At 37.0% G+C, this 18,759-nt stretch overlaps 1 protein-coding gene across 1 annotated transcript in view; it reads right to left on the bottom strand.

The window, feature by feature from the left end:
- Positions 1-14,852, bottom strand: part of LOC124555992 (protein PRRC2A-like) — a 137,210-nt gene extending 122,358 nt beyond the window's left edge. Inside the window, exons 1-4 of the mRNA XM_047130036.1 lie at positions 14,719-14,852; positions 4,875-5,012; positions 2,352-2,582; positions 1,671-1,802 (exon numbers count right to left, since the gene is read on the bottom strand). Coding sequence (XP_046985992.1) covers positions 1,671-1,802; positions 2,352-2,582; positions 4,875-4,958 — 447 coding nt within the window. The 5' untranslated portion in view covers positions 4,959-5,012; positions 14,719-14,852. The remainder of the gene's footprint in view (positions 1-1,670; positions 1,803-2,351; positions 2,583-4,874; positions 5,013-14,718) is intronic.
- Between the last annotated feature and the right edge of the window lie 3,907 nt (positions 14,853-18,759).

Here is an 18,759-nt window from a genome sequence, read left to right as displayed (position 1 = left end):
TATTCCACCCAATTCTGCAATTATGTGGATATGTGCCAAACCACGGGAAGAAGTTCGAAAGAATGCCTAATAAGTATGATTTCAGGATTACGATGTTAGAGAGTGATTGCAAAATGGGCAAATAAACTTAACAACTTAGTGAGGAAAGCTGAACTGTTATCTACAATTAAAGAACACAAACCAGCCATGAGAGGTATGCCGTGGATAAATTTGCTGACAGCAGAGGCCACAAAGTATTGAGTTTACTGCTGTACAACTGTGATCTAACTCCGATACAAGTGGCAAAGGCCAACATAAAACACAATTTCAAGAAGAACAATGTCGCTGGTGACATGTCAAAGGAAAGATTGCAGAATCTTGTTAATGCTGCATTCTTTTCAGTTACTGTACAGGACTGGCAAGATCACTGCACACATGTGCAGCAGCTGGAGCAAGAGTACTGGACACAAGGTGGGATAATGGAAATGGTCATTGATGAAGTTATCAATACTGTGCCCTCAGGTGGTGGTGGTGGTGGTGGTGGTGGTGGTGGTGGTGAAACAAACACAAATGACAGTGATCTTTAGTGAACATCATTTTGGCAGTTCTTCCAGACAAAATTAATTACACTTTGTAAACATTACTGCTGTCTCGGTTTCATAAATGGCAAAGTGCAACCATAGCTCAAAAATCAGTTTTTTACTTTCGCTTCATAGTGACTTAAGTCATACATTCATCTACATTCTTTTTCATTGTTTTCGGTACATAAATAATACGTAAGTTACTGGTAACTCTCTAGCATGAATGTCAACAAATTAGGTGATTTACGAACCAACAGAAGCAACACTTAGGCAGGCAATACTTGTGCGAATGTTGCCCGATATTTCACGTTAAGCGCTAACGATGAGTACTGGTGCCAGCACTGCTGCAAGTAGCCACTGCTCCTCTCCCATCGTCAGCCGTAATGTGGTGGCACAGCCATTTCCGAGAGCCACAGTGCCTAACATCAACTTATTGTGTACAAAAAGTTCATACATCCAATTTATGCGCCTCACAGAAATTGCCATACTTTTTTTTCTTTTTTTTCTGTCACCACCCTTTCATACTGCACCAGCTCAGGTAACTTGCAGATGACAAAATTTTCCGAACTCCGATAACAAATCCACCCATTGTTGTGATATAAAGAAATGAGAGGCTACACACACACACACACACACACACACACACACACACACACACACACACACCTACGTCACTACAGCTGGTGCCATGCAACACAGCAGTTTTTTGTAGTGAGTTATGCCTCTGTTTAATATTTTCATAATGATGACATTCCAGAGGCACTCCTCTGCCTCTGAGTGTGATGAGTTAGGAAATTTTGCTTGATGTTTACTCCATTTCGTAAGGGATCACATGGAAAGACAACATGAAACACTACACACGGAGCTAAAACAAACACTAGCACTGGGTAGTGGTATTTAGTGGTAGCAGGACAGGTACAATGTTCCTCTGATCTGCACCGATTGAGCTGTGGAACACCATTTTGTTTTGATAACATGTTGCAAACATTGGTAGTTGAGTATCAGTCAGTGTAAACGCGCCTTAAATATCACACCACCTGTTTTCCATAGAGGCTTTATAACACACATTGACTCAAGCACAAAAAAGATAAAACATGTTGGGCCACCCACCTGTGAAGGTACTGCTGGCCTTGGTGCTGGAGATGTCGTCACATTTGGTGGTGTTGCACTCGTGACACTTGTTACAGTTGTTACTGACGTTGATGCAGCACATGTCTGAGGTGACGTAGATGTGACTGGAACCTGAATCATTCAAACACTTTTTCATATCCAGTTATTCTCTGTGCGCTATATAAGAATAATGAAACTTTGCCATATAGATTTGACAATCAAATAATTATCAACTGAAGTTTGTTAAAGATTCCTGGGGCAGCTCCAGTTTTGCAGTCCACTTTAATATATCTGCAATCACTGGCATACTCCAGAAATAAATTCCAGACTCACAGCCAAATGCATTTTTTGAGTCTTCATACAAGAGTATTTTATACTGAAAATACAGCTGTATAAACCTAACAGTGACAGGTAGTACACATACATTTTTATCCTCAAGATTAAATAATGTTAAGAAAAGAATTTATAATTTTGAAAGTGCACATCTAAACCAGTGATACTGCCTACAGCAAACTATTGATTCCTCAAATAACAGTAGGAAGTATACCTCCTTCCCCCAAATCAAATAAATATCACACACACACACACACACACACAATTGTTCAACAGCTGTAACTAATGTGGTTGTTCAACATTCAGCCAATACTTAGTTTACTGTACAATTATTATAAGTGTACTTACTGCATTTGATTGTGGAGCAGTCGGTGCTTGGCCGGTTTCTCCTGGTTTGCTGCCCCATCCTGTGCCACCACTAGGAACTAGGCTTATTGCAGGGTCGTTGCCACTATGTTCAGATTTCAAGCTTGGTAAATTAGCTGGAGGACGTCGTGCAGAGGGGACTTTTCCCAAACTTTGCATGCCATGTTTGCGGGGTAATGTGCTTTTCTGCTGATGTGGTTCCAATGATTCTCCCTAACAAAACAACAACAAAATTAAAACACACACACACACACACACACACACACAGGGATGGGGAGGGGGAGAGGGTTGATGCGGTCTCCATGGGCCAATGATGAAGTGGTTGTTCCTTATACTTTCATGTATCCTGGAGGTGATGCTTGCAGCTGGAAGCGTTATAGAAACAGTAGGTAAGTTGGCTGAATGCAGCTTTAAGAAGTTCTACGAAAGTTGATACAGGAATTTTGTGGTCTTGTTGAGCATGGACTCAAGAAATCAGATCTTAATGAACCTCTTAGAAGAGCTTGAAACACACAAACATATCTGCCTAAATTCTAGAGATTTGCTGAATGATCAGCTTGCATTGCAAAATAAAAATAATTTTGGTTGTATAGCATCTCTTATAGAATGATGAAAATTAGTCAATTTTATGAAGATACAAATGTTAGCAATACATTATACGGCACAATGTGTGTGTTTCCCATATTACATTGAAAATGACATGTTAGATTTTAATTAACATTCATATGAACCAAAGGCACACTTTCTGCACCCTCTCTCAAACTTGCACACTAGTCCTCTCCACTCCCCAAGGATTGAAACCTACTCGTGTTCCTGCAGACACACTTTCAGCTGCTGGCCTCATCTCCAGAAAAAAAAAAAAAAGTTCAATGAATAGCCACTTCACCATCAGCCCATGGTGACACCACTAACTTTACTAAATAAAATTGATTATCAGCCTTGAAGACCTCTAACTAAAATTTATGTTTAGACATAATTGGGATTTGAGTCTGTACAACTCCCTTCTTATATACCTTAGTTATTTTTTTATCTGAATTTTTGTGTTACTTTCTGCTAGTACAAGAACTTTACTGCACAGACGTGTGATTTATTCACTCTTAGTTATCAATCAGTCATGGCATTATGCTTCGTTGATAAAGGTATTGACGTTTGCTTATCTATGTTATAAGCTAATACCGAGTTGGTTTTTGTAACAGGCTTCACGTACTCCACATCTATGACCATGTACTAACTATTTGTGATTTCCAATATTTTGTAGACTTCCAAAGATGACTGATTAATCAGATGTGACCAGTTAAGTGCAATAAAATATTTGAACTAAGCAGCTGACACATTTTATTTTGAAAAGCCATAGTAGCAAACGACAGCTATGAATAAACTCATGAAGATGAGTTCAATGGATTTTCAGCACTGAAATCATTAAGCGACAAAACAAGAACTCAGAAGGAACATGGTAGAAGGTAATCTTCACCTTTGTAGGGAGCCCGATTGTAGAATGTCACTTACGTAACACAAAATACTGTTACATCTCAAATTATATGAACTAATTAAAATTCTGTTTACATATTCCTCATTCAAAATCATTTCGGACAGTAGTTTACCAGTGTAGTATGTCAACTTGATGAACATAAATTTCAAATTTCTTTCACCACTGTCTTCAGATTACCTACTTTTACATTCAAATATTAAACAATGAGGCTGATTGTAATACATTAGACATATATATGCTGCACAGTTGAGACCGCCTCTGATGTAGACACTGGCCATTATAGAAACCTGGCAAACTGCAACTTTCTTTCACTATACCACATTATTTCACACTCGGATTCATTGACTTACAGAGCATTGTAAGAATAACTTACTTGCAATGAGTCATAAAATCCAAACTCAACTCCTCTGAAACAAGTTTACAGCAGCTAACAGGGTAGCATACACTTCAGAAATTTCACTTTTTCAATCTGAGATAAGCAGTTGTCCCCAAAACCTATTTCATTTTCATCAAACTATGACATAATGAATTGCACATCTAACACTCTTCCTGTCATTAACATGAAATTTTTCATCACACACAATCCTTGACCTTAGTAATTGAGGAACTGAGAATGAGAGGAGTAAAGTTAGAAAACTGCTTCTGATATTAGATAAAAGCATTTGCATAGGGACAGAAAATAATATAACTTTTGCACAATGTGACTACTTCACACCACTATGAAGTGAAAGTAACTGACTGCTTGCCCAGAGTGTCTCCTACACCAAAGTACTTCGTCACATGCTGAACAATGACATGAATTAAAAATAATGATCCAGGCTAAGTAAATGAGTCCACAGAATAATTCCACATTCCAAAGGAATGCACACATCTCATGAAAATTAATCAGTGTTTTAATATATTATCCATAGCCGTCCATAAATTTCAAAAGCGAAATTATTCCTTATTCCATATTTTATTAGTGGCACCGAGGCACATGTAGGTTCACATCCATAAAAACTAAGTTGCATACTTACCCTGTACAAACTATTTATGTCTCGTAACTGGTACTTTGTCTTTCCTCTCTCCCCCTTCAACGGAATCCCAGGCAAAGTAGACATTCTGTCTCCAGGCAACCATTTAGATAAAACAGACCCGTGGAACGAACCTTATTTCTGAAAATTAAGGAGAACAATAACAACTTCCCTGCAAATCGTTTTTACATCTATTCTCACTCACAACACTTATCAATGATGATTACAATGTCTTTGGGAAAATTGTTAAAACTGTTCTTGCACTTATGGTACTTCCAACAAGAAGAAACACACAAAAAAGTAAATAACTAAATCAAAGAACACTGAACTTTTAACATAAATCTAACATTCAACTGTGTACCACACTTCAAAAATAAATTAATTATGCACAGACTACTCTTTATATTTCAACAAAACCAAAATTTGGTGGTGGTAACAATTTGCTATGGTGTCCAAGTCTTCTGGTAGCCCCCCCCCCCCCCCCCCCCAACAACACATCCCATATTCACTGAAAATGTAGCAATTAACTGAAATACTTATTTTTCTGCTATATGAAACTACTGTTCATAAACTGTGTAAGATCATAATAATTAAGTGATGGGACCAAAACAGTAATAAAAACCTTGTTTATGAAGATACAGTGAATTCTTATTTCAGGGGTATCAACTATTACTGTTTTGACACCAATGAAATGTGATTGCACTATAATGTAATTCTTAGAGTTGTAGTCATGTACATACAGATATATTACTGCGTACCAAATACAAGTGACACTAAGCAGCAGCCACATAGTAAACGTTTACATAATGAACTGTGTGTACAGCATTCATATGTGCACACAAGGCAAACTACAAAATATAGATGACTGAGTGATATGAAATGCAGGAGAGAGCTTTGGGAAAATGAAACTGAGTTAGTGCACTGGTAACAAATTGTGTACATAGAAACAGTTTAAGTTCAGAATTGCAACATCAATTGGATTTTTTTCTTTCAGTCTAATTACCAAAGCAGTTTTCATGTGACAAAAGTGCAATGACAAAGTACAGGCTTCAATTGTTTTTTAAAAAAGTGAGAGAATATCTGACAAGATTCAAAAATAATCATCTAAAGGAGCTTAACAGTCCTAAACAGATTATCCTGTCTCAGGCCCATCCAGATTACCTTTTTAGGCAATTGGATTGGCTTCACACAGCAGCAACATTTCCAATGGTGCTAAAAACAAATTACTGCACAATACTGTACGTTATCAACAGGCTATGTCATTTTGTTTTGACTCCTCAAGCAATATACTATGGTGTGTGGCACGGAGATTTCAATGTGTTCCAGGACTGACAAATTAATTATTTATTTTATCTGCATATTTGTCAGGTTATGTGGGTCCACATGAGCCAAAGATACTTGTTCACAGAATGAGTCAATACATAGTTTGCATAACTCTGATTAGAAAATTTGTAAATAAGAAAATTAAAAAATTTGTCAAATATGTAAGGAATTTGTCAGAGTGTACACAAACAACACACCTCAGACAAAAATTCAAACTACTATGAGGAACTCCTGTACAGAATTAATGAAGTGTGCCATAAGGAAGTCTTCCTAGTTAATTCTTAATATTTGGGAATGACCCAGAAAACAAACCCAGATTTAATTATAGAGCTTCATTTTTATGAGATGTTAAGGATGTTCACAGGCACATTAGGTAGCTGCACACCATCTAAAGACAAAGTGGTGCAATGATTAGCATTTCTAGTTAAAAATAATGAGATCCCAATTATTTCTTCAGTAAAAGGATACGTAATGGAAGTTAACTCAATCTTATGATACCAAAGGAGAAACTCTTCCAAAAAATAAGCAGTAACACTGGCACACAAGCAATGAAAGAAGTGTCCAGTAGGAAGGCTTACACCAGAATGCCAGCCATACAATGTTTTATCTGTCCTGACACTTCATTTTTTCAGTGAAATAAAACATTACATCTTTGCCTAATTTCCTGCCATTCTTACAATATCGTAGCATTATAAAATGCTTTATACTTTGGTTCTATACGACATATCATCATATGCAAGTGACTACTCTTTCCAGTGGTTAAAAAACTTTCCCATAAGTGAAATTATTCTGATTTTTGATGGTGTGTCGCAGTAAAGATAGTTCTCAAAAAGAAATACTTATCTCTCTGCTTACGAGCTAACAAAAAATATACTTCACATATCAAATATTCAGACCAGATGCAAATCACATTTTCCTTAACCGTGTTTGAGGAAATTTAAGATTTATCATTCCGTGATTTAGCATAATAACTATTCCTGCATTTACAGGTTCTGAAGTAAGTCATTTCAGTACAGTTAGTTTTTTTTATGCACAGATACAATCACAATATAGGTGAATTACAGTCAACACTGTACTGTGGCCTATAATGGGTTGGGCAATTTGAAATATAAGGCAAATAACACTTTTCCAGATTTTGATACATAAGCTTTCTATTAAGTACTGGGGCAATATCATTCTTTGATATAACTGCATAAACACATTTTCTTGTCCAGTGGTACTGAACACTTTCTCCATCCTAACAATAACCAACAAAAATATCAATATCACAATGGAATGTAATTTAAAAAGTAAAGATAGTTTGTGTGTCTTTCAATGATTCAGTGCCTCTGCTATTTGGTAGGATGTTACAGTACCTGCACACCTTAAATTACATAGAGAAAAATATCAACTGTCTGTGGCACCTTTAATCTGTGTTCGCAGTTTCTTTGAATTGCTGGTCTTCATTTCTATTACAATCATTATTTCACTACAACACACAAAGATATTGGCAGGATTGAATGATATAATTAATATGTTGATTACAGCTTGTCGTGTGATACAGGGCTGTTAGATTTTTAAGTGAAGAAAATAGAATATTAATAATTTAAAAATGTTAATGAACAGCAAACTCATTAACCTTACATAAGACTACAGGCAATCCACAATTTGTGAACATTCTCAACAAATAAGTGTGCTTTAACAATATTATATGAACATAAAGTTCCTTAACTGTGTGAGAATTGGATTATAATCAATAAACTTAATCTACATATCAAAGTTAACAACTTCCTAATATTTGATTGGTGCCAATGCAGATAACTACAGCCCAAATTTATTCTTTAAGTGGATCTGAAATCAAAATAATTTAAATTACAATCTTCAAACATCACGACTAATGAAAAACACATGGAAAACATTAGAAATATTCAGAACCAAACAGCATTACATTACACCTGATATTAATTCTCCTAGTGCCTTTAACATTGCAACTTTGCACATACATACAGTACATTCTTTTGAAATCTACGTTCACTATCGCCGAACTACCAAGTTTGCACTTTATCCGAGTGATATTTTTCTGAGACCTGGTCGTGTATAAAAAACTGAAATGTAAAGCTGCTGGTTGATTTCTGAAGGAAAAGAAAAAGGTAACATGAAATATACTTTATGTTTTATGTACAATTTTCTTTAGTAATTTTGTGCCTGCAAATTTCTATATATTCTTTGATGTCCAGTTTTCGGCTTTGGCCTTATATATGTAGAATCTCCATGTCATATTCACTATTCCCCACAGTGTGTCTAGTTTCAAGCAAATGGGGAGCTACTACAGATTCGTTCGGTACTTGTAGGCAAAAGGCCGCAAGAAGTTTATTAAACCACATTCTAAAATTCCTGTCCTCTTGGCTCAGGTAGAAATGATCAGTTTTGGCAGTTGATCATAACATACTCCAAAACAACCCCCCCCCCCCTTCCCCCCCCCCCCAAAGTGATAAGTGATAATTTACTCACAGCAGAACAACTGATATTTATATTGAACTGTTTGAAAATATTTGCTTTGTTATACGACAGATTGTCAACAACTTAGAACAATGGTATTTCATCTTGTTGCAGTCAGTGATTCATCACGTTACAGCTGTTGTGCTCTTACTTACAATATTTTGATAAAGAGAATCTACTGTGTGTGGGATGTATCCTACTTCAGGCAATTTATTTGCTAGTGTTTATGTCTGTACACTAATAATAATAAAATCTGCTGGAGTTCACTGTTATCTGACCACTCTGTGTATCACAAATCTGAAAGCTGCAAGCCTGAATGAATGATGGTGGTGTTATGTATTATGTGTCAAGTTTAACTGTGTGTTGTGGTGGAGATAGTTGCTCTCCTATTGTATCTAATGCTAAATTTGATAGCAAGGAAGTCTATAGTCTTGTTTTGTTCATGTTATGCTGTAAGATTAACATTCCAAGCATCGCAAACTGAACAACTTGCATATATTAGTGTGTTCTTATGTTCACTGTACAACCATCACTGTATGATCTACATATCTGTAGTAATACAGTATATAATATCTGTAGTAATACAGTATATAATCTTTATAATTGGATGATAGTCAGTTAAAACAATTACATTTTTTTTAGGTTATTTGAAAAACATTTGCTAACAGGCTTGATAACCTGCTACCTGTGGATACATCATTAGACTGTATACATGTTGGTTGCTCTGTTAAATTTAAAATAATTTGAATAAGCACTAATTACACTAAGTTAAGTAATTATGTAATGTCCACACCAAAAATTCTTATATTTGTAGAGGTTATACTTTATATCTACGATAGCATTGTTGGGTGAATTATACATGTCTGTAAGATGTACTGTTGTTGGTACCTGTACAAGTGTCACAGTTCTGGCACACTCAATACTAATGTTAAGAGACCTGTTTTTCTCGAATACAAACATTCTCTAGTGTTTCTTGCAACTGTTTTATTTGCTCTGCATGTTGGACAGTTTCTAAAACTTACAGTTGGCTTGATTATATAAACTATATGGTCTTTAGGCTGGAAATGGAACAGAGGTGCTTGCATCATTGTTAGGGATCCTGTTTCTTGTACAGTCCAAAGAAATCACAGTTTATTAAGCATCTGTTTGTGGTTAGTCAGCAAACCATACGTTTTGAAAACTAGGAATTTAAATTATGTTTCATCAAAAGTCAAGTTGATAATTTCCATAATTTCTTATAGTATTAAAAAAATTATAGTCTTCAACATTGATTTAGTATCTCCAATGTCTCGGATCTATGAAACATAACTTCTGTAAACACATATTTTTTGTTGTATAGAGTGTTTATTTTCTGTGTTTCCTTCTCATGTTTGAGATGATGTGTGTACAATAATAAGCAAACTTATAAAATTACATAACCTCCTTCATATGTGCTTCAGAGTTCAAGTTCGAAGGTCTCATGACATCATGGAAAACCCCGATGGAGTTTTTACTCCATAATATTTATCAAAGACAAAAATTTATAACCCAAAATACAGTTGAGTTTTTTTTCTAAATATGTAATAAATATCCTAATATCATGGCTCATTTTGCTAAAAACATTTAGGGGGGGGGGGGGGGGTAATACGTAACCAAACACAGCAATGCCTTTATTATGACAGATTCTGGAAAAAAAATTTGGACATAAATTTGAAAATAAGCAGTAATATGAAAATACTGCATTTTTAAAGAAATGCTGTAAAATGAACCTGAACATAGTGCTTGGGATTTTCATACATAAGCAGATTGGACAAAAACTACTAAATGAAAAATCAGAATCAACTTGATTTCTTTCAAAGTTGACCAATTATATTTTTGAGATATCATACAATAAAATAAAAAAAATTATGCAAGCTTACTTCACCTTTAATAAACATCCGTATTTTTTCACTTATATTTTATCACAATTTCATATTTTAGAACTAAGAATTGCATATCACTAGAAGAATTTATAACAAATACCCAGAAACACTGGTACAGCTAACATCCTTGCACTTTAAAACTTGTAAAATATTGTGAATTTGAAATGTGTAAAAACACACGCTTACTGCCTCCAACACTGTGTAAAAAAAATGATGACACATAAGCACAACACAAAATAAAACAGCAAATTTCACCTCAAGATGATGGCATGCCCACTGAAATCCATAGTGGAGTTTGAATTCAAACTGGCTGAAGCATTAAATTGATTTTTTTTTTTTTTTTGCTTATAAAAGTTAAAGTCACAATTCCTTTCCTTTTACTTCACTGCAGTTAAAAGTTTGGAGTTTGTATTAGCCCTTCCCCAGAGTGGAGACTATCAACAACAACAACAACAACAACAACAACAACAACAAAAACAATGACATCAACAACAACCACCAATTGCTATTTTAAACAATGGAAGCTCCAGGTTGGAATGTCAACAATATACGGAAAATGGTAAACTGCTACTCACTGTAAAGTTGACACACTGACTTGCATATAACTATAACAAAAAGATGAATACATGTTTAGCTTTCAGCCAATACCTTCTTCGGAGGGAAGAAAAAAATAATCTCTCTCACACACACACACACACACACACACACACACACACACACAAGCGCGCGCACGCGACTCCTCAACCACACACAACTGCTTCCGTCTCACCTGCCAGAGATGTGTGTGTGTGTGTGTGTGTGTGTGTGTGTGTGTGTGTGTGTGTGTGTCCTTTTCGGAATAAATATGGCTTTTTGTGGAAATATTTCCTGGCATTTCATGTCACTCAAAGGAGGTTCTATATTATCAAGGAACCCATCACAACATGTATCTGTGCTATTGCAATTTTTTGTTTATACCACCAAAATCTGCTCTTAAATAAAACATTCTGCTTAAAATAGCTTAGTGAAGACGAATCTATCTCCCAGCATTTACAGATCAAAGTCATTTATGATAAAAAATTGAACTAACTACGTACAACTAAAGCTTTTGTTGATGTATACAAGATATCTTATCAGGCTGTGAAACAAGTTAAAGGATATTTTTTTAACTGCAATAATATTTTGCCTAGGGTACACTTTAAAAAATGTACACCCACTTGTAAATGTCCCAAACATTTAAATGTGAAACTTCTTATAATCACAAATGTCATTACATTGCCCACAGCTTTTACAGATCAACTGCAGTATTTGATACCATTTCACCAACTCCTCAACCTCTGTCTACACACTACAGCAGGCTGCCACTATAACCTACATATACCCCTCCTACTCAAAAAATATTTTATTCTCTTGCTGGCTGTACTTGCATAACGCAACATGCCACAACAATGTGTTACGAGACAAGCCGCTATCCGATATCAGTATATTCACTTGAACTGCTTTTATACTTTTAACTACAGCAATGCATCAACTAGCATCTAATTTGAGCTATTCCTTGACAAAACTTTTTGCCCACAACCAGACTTGTTCAGCCAATTTGACCTTATGATTTATAAATAACTATCAACTTGCCAGAAAATTTAAAAATAAAGCACTTAAAACAGTAAACATCCAATGTAACATCATCAAAATTTTTATATCTTCCTACTTTCTTATTTCTGTATTAACAGCAGCACTTGATGTATGTTTCCACTAGGATAAAATATCAGAGGAGGTGAAATACTTTGTAGACCAAGAGCCATATTTGTTCCTTCTTGTCAGATACATTTCCCTTGCTACTGCTACCTGCAAATCTTACTTTGCACTCATATAATATACAAGGAATTTTTATTTTATTACTGTATGCTCTTATCCAACAATGAGAACAGCACATCTCACCGAGATATTTACTGTACTAACACTCACAAAAATTTTCCCCCTATGAACCATCATTCTAATTTGTCTCTTTATCCAGTCTTAGAAAATACTACAACTTGCCCAACAGAAGAATGACAGGCGGTCACCCCTCCACTCATGTTAATTTTGTTTCCATGGGAACATGCGAATCACAGAAAACAAACTTAATTAGGGCAATGTTGCCAAGGTTTTCCCTTTGCTTAGCTAAGAAAAATTTATTGTAAATGCAGATGATCATCCTGGATAATGTTATCAGAAATGAAACCAGGGCACAAGTGTGATAATGAGTCCACCCACACACTTAAATTTTAGTTCTCATGACAGACTGATCAGTAAGATAGACCCAGGTGTAGGGCTAGTTTGGGAGGTGACAATCTGGTTGAGAGTTGTCAGGTCAACAAATATGAATATGGAATTAAGGTTTTTGTAACAGCCTAATCTGTAGCATAATCTGATGTCTATGTTTGTGGCATGTCTAACACAATTTTCATCATAAAACAATGTCAACCCACAAGTACTTTGGTGCAAATTATGTACATGTATCACACATCAACAGCACAAATGTAGGTGGCAGTGGGGGAATGGGGTCATAGCATGGTGTTACACTTGCCAAAAGAGTGAAAGTAAGGACAAAAACTTTCACACTTCACTTTCAATGAGCATTAGTCTTATAATGCATACAACAGCATTAAATTTCTGCAGAAGTTCCAAAATGCTATATAGACAACTTTCCAACTATCTTTAGTCCTATTATTCAGCAACACTATTATTTTGGTTCTATTGCCAGAAATTGTTTATTTTGGATTGGACATGAATTAGAGTAACAAAACAATCATCCCTATAATAATTTATTTCCATGTGAACTTCAGCAGCATACTTGCCCTAAACTATTATACTAAATAACTTAATTAGCAGTGTGGGACGTACCCCTTCCTAATACTCCTGCCATATTCATATCTAAACCCTGTGTGTTAATACTAGGACAACCTCCAGCTTCTTGTTTACTACCTTTTCTTCTAACTCTCCCATACTAACTATTATACTACTGGTAAATAAAAGACACCATCTACTGTTCTCAGCCAAGAATTTAGCTCTGCACATTCCCCAAGCTCAGAAGATGCTTTTGTACTGAAGACAAACTTCAAGTCAGAAAACAAAAATTTGGAGTTTTTATAGTGTCCTAAGACATGCTCTCTCGCAACTTCCACCTAATTTTCGTCACAAATGTGCATAATAATGGCAAATAGCACCCGTTAAAACTTCAACTAACGGCTACATTACAAAATAAACAAAGGAGTAAAATTGTCTGTCATGATTTCAGACTAACGCCAGGGACAACAAGGCCTTTTGCGCACCTCACAAGACGAGCTTCGAATGTCGAAATTCCTAAATTTTACATATAAACAAATCTACACTCTCACGATACTATCGTATAATAAGACATGACTCAATAGAAGAGGTACGACATATAGGAATTAAGATTTGCCAAAACTGTAGAAGCTGCAGTATTCGTTTCGACTAAAACTGGATAGGTTTTCTCCAAACTATCGAGTTTTCATTTACAAATCTCGATTTTCACAGAAATCTATTTCTAGCAGCAGCAGATAGAAAGAAAGACAAGAGAAACACTGCAGAGAATGATGGGTCGGGAATTAGCTTCTCCGCTATATGCGTCAGGCGGTAGCACTACACTACCTCCGTCAATGTTTGTTGTTATACAAACAGTTGCAATCATCGTGCAGGGGATCCATAGCAGGTGTCAGGGATAACACTTGTATCACAACATAACTCGTGATTAAGATGTAATTAAAAGTCTGTCATGTCAAAATCATACTGAACGATGGGTGCTGTCGAATAAAACCAGCCACAGCTCATGTTTCATTTACACAATGAGCGTTAACTAATCTCTCCATGTACGAAAGAATGTGAAGAAGCAGCTCTATCCGGCAATTTTCCCCCTTTAGAGGAATGAGATGATTCAAGTAATCCTTTAACAAGTACGGCACTGGTTGAGCACCAGAAAAAATATTAATAATGCGTCACAGTTGTCGATATGAGTTCTCAGAACTTGCTGGCTCGTCAATAGCTAGACAGAAACAATGAATGCGAGCAAAATTATTAATAAACTAGTATAAACATTACCGACCTATAATATAGTTTTTTTTTTCAGGAAATCGCGTTTTGTTAATTAATTAATTCGAGCACAATACCTTGGTCCGTCCAGATGGGTATAAAACCAGAAAAAATGGAATTCAATCCAACACCAATGTTGATGTCGGGAGATAAAAATATGACGTCCCGAGGCACAGCACACTCTCTTCAAGATGGCGTTAGCAGTTTCAGCAATAGTCCTACAGATCAATGTACAGACAAACCACACAACGAAGTCCCTCCCCTCAAGGTGCCAACATCTGAAGTGGTAGTAATGAGGCTTGCTACTGCAGAAAAATGTTTTACGTACAATAAAAACACTGTTATTTTACTCGTGTTATTTTTTTAAAGTTCTGGGTATTATTTGATTCTTCTCATACTGTAGCAATTTGTGTCAGTAAAACACTCCCTTAATATTTATCTGCACTGTATCACGTTTCAAGTCGTGTTTCTTATGTTTACCATGTCTCAGAATGTAATATTTAGTTTTCTCTCAGCTTTCCTTCCTTCCAAGGCTATATAATTATTTTTTATATCATAGAGCGATGTACATTCATCCTAGAGATATGTAGTAGCATATCTTCGATTGATTGAATTAAATATACGAAGCTCTCTGGGAGTACTACGTTATTTTCGTTTCCGTGATGTTGGTAGAACTGAATGGGTATAGCAGGTGGAGTTTGTAACGTTGCCATTCTGTAAGCAAGTGGCTGGTACTGTTTACGGAGGGCAGCCTATTGCCAGTGTTTTGTATCAGCAATAAATGCCTTATATAGAATAAATTTTCTGGATTTTGTTGTGATAGTTACGTGTTGCATAATTTATCGTACACGGATTTCCCATAACCTTCTGGTGTACTCGTCGGATTCCCTGATCGTCGAAATTAAGTGATCAATGTTTCTACTTTAAGAAAGTGCGTGATGCAATCTGGTGCCAAAATTCTTTGATACGGACGTGAATTCGTAATGGCTTGCCGACTCTTCTGCAGTAAGATGTGTTATGTCATAAGAACGTGAGCCGCCCTTAAAATTATTAAAAAGTAAAAGCCGGAGTAAAATATGAGGTATCTGCTAGAGTAGAATCCGAGTGATTCACTGTAGTTTCAATTAAATTTTCTCTCTTGTCTCACCATATTCGTGCAAACCATTCTGCAGTGTGACCTAGAAGGAATGATCAATATTCGAGGATATGATAACAATGAATATTCGAACCAGAAAAGTGCAGTAAACTTCGACTCTAAAATACATAGCTTAAGCGCTGTGAGCATTTCATCATCATCTCTACTGCGAAACATATCTCTTATGCCTAAAATTTCTCATAGCTCTTAAGATATGCATTTTCGAGCCTATGTTTACTAAGACCTTTTTGTTTCGAATAATCATTCCAGTCATATCAGCCGGCAGCGGTAGCCGAGCGGTTCTAGGCGCTTCAGTCCGGAACCTTGCGACTGCTACGTTCGCAGGTTCGAATCCTGCCTCGGGCAAGATGTATGTGATGTCCTTAGGTTAGTTAGGTTTAGGTAGTTCTAAGTTCTAGGGTACTGATGACCTCCGATGTTAAGTCCCATAGTGCTCAGAGCCATTTGAACCTGTCATATCTCTGAAAATTGCCCATTCCTTCTGGGACACCCTGTACATTACGCCACTTCGACCGTATGAGTGTTAATTTCGCTACTGATGTACTCAATTAGCCTCATAATCGACCAGTAAATTTTCACTACAGAAAAATTCGTGTATGATCACAAGGGTTCGAACCCGAGACCGCGTCAGCAACTAAGTTTTTTTTTTATTATTATTATTCTAAGTTGGCAAGTACCATGCAACAGTTTGCAATACTCCAATGCAATGCGTTAAAAGTAAGAAGGCGCCGTGTTGTAGTGGAGACGGTAAAATGGTTAGTTGATGGGGTTCTCCCTGAGGAACGTTAACTTCTAATTGCGCGTTGCTTGCAACATACGTCCGGGGAACTATAATTATAGGTGTCAAAAAGTGGCGTCAAGGGGCTATGAAATGCCACAGCGTGCAGATTTTGTTATAACAGTACTCCACATTCCAGAAATGAACTGATCGTGTAGCATTGATGGACGGGAGGCCCCATCCGGGGAAGTTCGGCAGCCGCGTTGCAAGTCTTACTTCAGGTGACGCCACATTGGGCGACTTGTGTGTCGGTGGTGATGAAATGATAATGAGGACAACACAAAACGCAGTCCACGAGCAGAGGAAATCTCCAGCCCGACCGGGAATTCAATCAGGACCCACTGCATGGTAGGCAAACACGTAACCACTCAGCTAAGGAGGCGGGCCATGCTCCAGAAATAACCGCTTTCAACTTTACATGCGGTTGTCCTCAACAAATAATCAGTCGTATGACTATACCATTAAGACTTTGCCCTAATATCTAGGCTTAGCGACATAATGTAATGACTGATTTGCACCAAAGTTGATGTCTCTGTGTTGCCTGAAATACAATCCCCTTGAAAACTTGGATGTGCTTCGTGTTGGAGAATACTGAACCGATATTCTCAAAAATGGCTCTGAGCACTATGGGACTTAACTTCTAAGGTCATTAGTCCCCTAGAACTTAAAACTACTTAAACCTAACTAACCTAAGGACATCACACACATCCATGCCCGAGGCAGGATTCGAACCTGTGACCGTAGCGGTCGCGCGGTTCCAAACTGTAGGGCCTAGAACCGGCCGGCAATATTCTCATTTTCGTAACAATTCCACAAATCATGTTATCTAAAAAGGACGTGAAAGTCAGGTACTACATGGATGAGTAGAACAAATGCTCTATGCATGCATCGAGGAGAGTGAAGTCATCTGCTGACATTCAGTCAACACGTGACACGTGGTGTAGTTTATTGTATAAAGGAATCTCTGGGAAGGTACCATGACTGCCAAATCCTATCAGTATTTCATTTTGTTTCATATCCATCGGTCCTGTGACTGTCTGGTATATTATTTGTTTGGAAACCAAAACAAAAACTACTTCACATAGACATATTTGGTGCCTTGTGTTTTCGCACCGAATAGCCAAATAAAATTTGTAGGAATATTTCATTTCTGTTTGATAGCTCAACTTAATGATCACGACGTTCGTAGCAGAGAAAGTGTTTCTAGGGTGCAAATTAATACAAATTGTCTTGAAAATGTCCTGCTTGACCTCAATGACAGGTCAGGTATACCAGGTGTACAGACAAAAGGGTGAAACATACGGAGGTTCCATCAGTGGTTGTAATTTTCCTCGTGCCGACATGATCAGTTCTGCAGAATTCGAAGGCCTGTGAAAGCGTTTTACTATGGTCATCCTTGGGAAGAGGGCAGCTAATTCCTCGACGCGATGACGTACATCTTCAATGAAGTCGGTACGGTTAGGCAAATCAATCTAATGTGCTAGTGCTATAAGTTAAAACCCCTGCGCTCGTGGCTTTTCATTTGGATGTTACTCTGCATGTGCCCAACCTATCCCACTAATACTATAGGGGGAGGGTATATGCTGTTTAAAGTGGAATCCGGTTTGTCTTCGCCAATCTTCTCCTCATTGAGAGGTGAGGGCTAGTTTCAAGGCAGATTGGAAATTCCGTGGTGAGGCTAACTGGTTCCTCTGTTGTTTTCCTATTGATTCGTTAGGCACAGTTACATCATTTTACCTGTTGTTGAGTTACAGTCTGCGTATTTTAACAATGGATGTTACAAAATAACTTGCGGCATAAGTATTTTTGGCGTTTGTGTGAAAGTGCGAGTGATTGAGAGTGGAGCAGGGTGCCTGGGATTTATGTTTACTATTTTCCCTTTTAGTACATAATTTAAAAAAATTAACCACATTCGTCTCCTAAGGGCGCTGATGATCTCGCTCTTGAGCGTCCTTTGAAAAGAACGCTGTCGATTCCCTTCCCCATAGATGCGTTGCGTGCATGAAAATAGATACTCGCCGTCACTGCACAACGTACTGCCGAGAATAGTTTTCACCACTTCTGCTCATTCCCTTTTCTGTTCCACCATCAAATCGCGCGAAGAAAAAGAATTCTAGTCTGTATGCCTCCGTACTAGCCCTAATCTTTACGTAGGACAGCTGCACGGTGGGGCAGTAAAGTCGT

Source organism: Schistocerca americana, chromosome X (assembly GCF_021461395.2).
Source record: "Schistocerca americana isolate TAMUIC-IGC-003095 chromosome X, iqSchAmer2.1, whole genome shotgun sequence".
NCBI classification, from domain to species: Eukaryota; Metazoa; Arthropoda; class Insecta; order Orthoptera; family Acrididae; genus Schistocerca; species Schistocerca americana.
The sequence above is the reverse complement of the archived record's forward strand: the minus strand, read 5'-3'. Positions and strand labels throughout refer to the sequence as shown.